The sequence below is a fragment of the Austrofundulus limnaeus genome, unplaced genomic scaffold (assembly GCF_001266775.1).
Source record: "Austrofundulus limnaeus strain Quisiro unplaced genomic scaffold, Austrofundulus_limnaeus-1.0 Scaffold1042, whole genome shotgun sequence".
NCBI lineage: Eukaryota > Metazoa > Chordata > Actinopteri > Cyprinodontiformes > Rivulidae > Austrofundulus > Austrofundulus limnaeus.
The window spans coordinates 58,557-61,072 of record NW_013953444.1 but is presented as its reverse complement, the minus strand read 5'-3'; the positions used below and the strand labels follow the sequence as shown (position 1 = coordinate 61,072).

The 2,516-nt window shown below is 41.5% G+C and overlaps 1 protein-coding gene across 1 annotated transcript in view; it reads right to left on the bottom strand.

Moving 5' to 3' along the window:
• The window catches only part of LOC106533875 (M-phase phosphoprotein 9), a gene marked incomplete in the record, with an annotated part of 56,930 nt that overhangs the window by 12,859 nt on the left and 41,555 nt on the right, over nt 1–2,516 (bottom strand). Inside the window, 2 exon segments of the mRNA XM_014030335.1 lie at nt 2,060–2,148; nt 2,273–2,393. Of these exon segments, the coding sequence (XP_013885789.1) occupies nt 2,060–2,148; nt 2,273–2,393 (210 nt within the window).

Here is a 2,516-nt window from a genome sequence, read left to right as displayed (position 1 = left end):
CTGCCGTCAGACTCCGTTTACCCTCCAACATGAAAATACATCCCACCTTCCAAGTATCTCAACTAAAACCCGTCTCCTCGAGTCCACTGAACCCATCTACCAACACCCCACCGCCCACCCGGCTTTTGGACAATCAACCCATCTACGCGGTCCGTCGCATCCTGGATGTTCGTCGCCGTGGCCGTGGACATCAGTTTCTGGTTGACTGGGAGGGTTATGGTCCAGAGGAGAGGTCATGGATTCCCAGGTCTTTCATCTTAGACCCCGATCTCATCATGGCTTTCTACAGGGATCATCCTGAGAAGCATCCTTGAATCGCCAGGAGGCGATTGTTGAGGAGGGGGTACTGAGACATTTGTGATGTTATCACCCCCTGCCTCTCAGATCAGGCATTGCGCTAATTATCTACACCTGCACTGAGTAGGCTCATCACCTTCCCTGGGCTTTATAAGGAAGTGCTGGAGTGCATCTCGTCGCTGAAGCATCGCCTCTGTTGGGTATGAGCTCAGCCTGCTACTTGTTGTCTCCTAGAGAGTTTTTCTTACCTTTGTACCTGTGCTTACTTGTTTTCAGAAGCGACCTCCAGTACTTTAAACCTCACCTTGGAAACCGAGCCAAACTCACCTGGATCTCATGCGCTGCCTCCAACAAAACACTGTAAATAACTCTGCACTTGTAAAATACTCACCTGTGGAACTTCACCTGTCGGACCTCCTCCTCCAAGTTTCATCTCCTTCACCAACCCGTAAGCCTCATCTTCAAATTATTACCTGCTCAAAACCATACCGGAAAACCTACCTATTACTCATCTCTGCAAACCCTCTGTTTCAGGTCCCGTCCCCAGATCCCAGCACTGTTGTAAATAAAATCACTTACTTTTTATATTCTCTGTCTCAGTCTCTTATCATTGGTATTTGCTCACGTCGACATCCATCTGAAAACCTGATAGTTTCTAATTTCGTTGCTTATGTGTAATTATGTTTTTCTGTTTCATTTTATTATTTCCACTATTTTTATACTGTTCATGATTGTACAGCACCTTGTGAATATATTTCTGTGAAAGGTGCTTTATAAATAAAACTTTACTTACTTATTTACTTACTTATGCTTCCATTAGGTAACGTTATTAAACAGCATGGGATAAGTTTCCATTGTTATGCTGATGATACTCAGTTATATTTATCCATGAAACCTGATGAATCCAACCAGTTACAAGCACGTCTTAACGACATAGAAACATGCTACAATACTGTTATTGCAAGTATGACTCCGCCCCCTGTGTGCAAAATGTGTGAATCAGGGCCCCAACGATACCAACACAAATACGGATAAAGGCACAAAAACAAGGGGACTTTGAACCCTGCTTGCACTCACTACGTACACATAACACAACACCAAATAACCACAGCTGAAGCATCCTAATCAATAAGTCAGCTGATGGGGCACATGACCCTCTATGAACAATAGAGATAATCAAGCCTATTGTTAGGCGAAGGTCCTCTTTGACTAACCTGTTTGTCCACCATGTGGAGGCGGAGCTTATAAGGCTGAGTTCACCTGAAACTCATCAGACTGAAGAAGTCTCAGGGAGGAGAGAGAAAATGTTTCACTAAAGAAGAACCATCCAGAGGACCTACTGATTTTTTCTTTTTGATTTTTTCTACCTGGATTACTGAAATGCATCAGGACAATACTATTTGTGAACTTGCATTTAACAATCTGAAGAGGTGTAACTGCTGTTTTGTATGTGTAATAGATTAAAAAATATTACAATTACAAGTCCATGGTTACAAACCACAAGTTCACAGTTCCAAATCACAAGTACGGTTACAAATTTCAAATTGTTTTGCAAGTTACAAGTTCTGTTTTACAAAACACAAATACTTATGAAACATAATAGGTTTCAGAGCAATGGACTGAAACACCCCACCTCTGTAGTGCTTCTGTCCTTGCTCTGCTCTGTGCAGAGTAGGAAATAAATACAAACTTTATGGGCACAGAGACTGTCACAAATCTCTTGATATATACTATAAAAGTGAGTGAATAAAAAAACTGTTACCATCTTTGTGTGCTGAAGTGAACTGGAGTCTCTTCCTGGGACTGCTGCTGTGAAACGAGTGACGTCTCTTATCAACTTCTCCATCAAGCCTAATGACAGCACACAATGAGACTTTAAATTTATTTTCAACACGGGTGCTCTCCAAGCTTAAACTAAGTTTTTATTTATTTTTCATTATGATGTAAATGTTACTTCTAATGAGACGTTTCTCACCTGTGGAGCAGGTATTGTTCTCGTGGCATCAGGTGACCAAAAGCAGTGGAGTAATTCTCAGTGGGGCAGCGTTTTGGGCTGGACTTGGGAGATGGAGTTGTGAGTAACATTTCTCTCTTTGCTGTAAGAAAGAAAGTATGACATACTAGATTAAAACTCAGATTGGTAACTGTAATGGAACTAATACTTTATGTTTGAGCAAATAATTCATGACATCCTTTAATGACCTAGGTTTTCATGACAT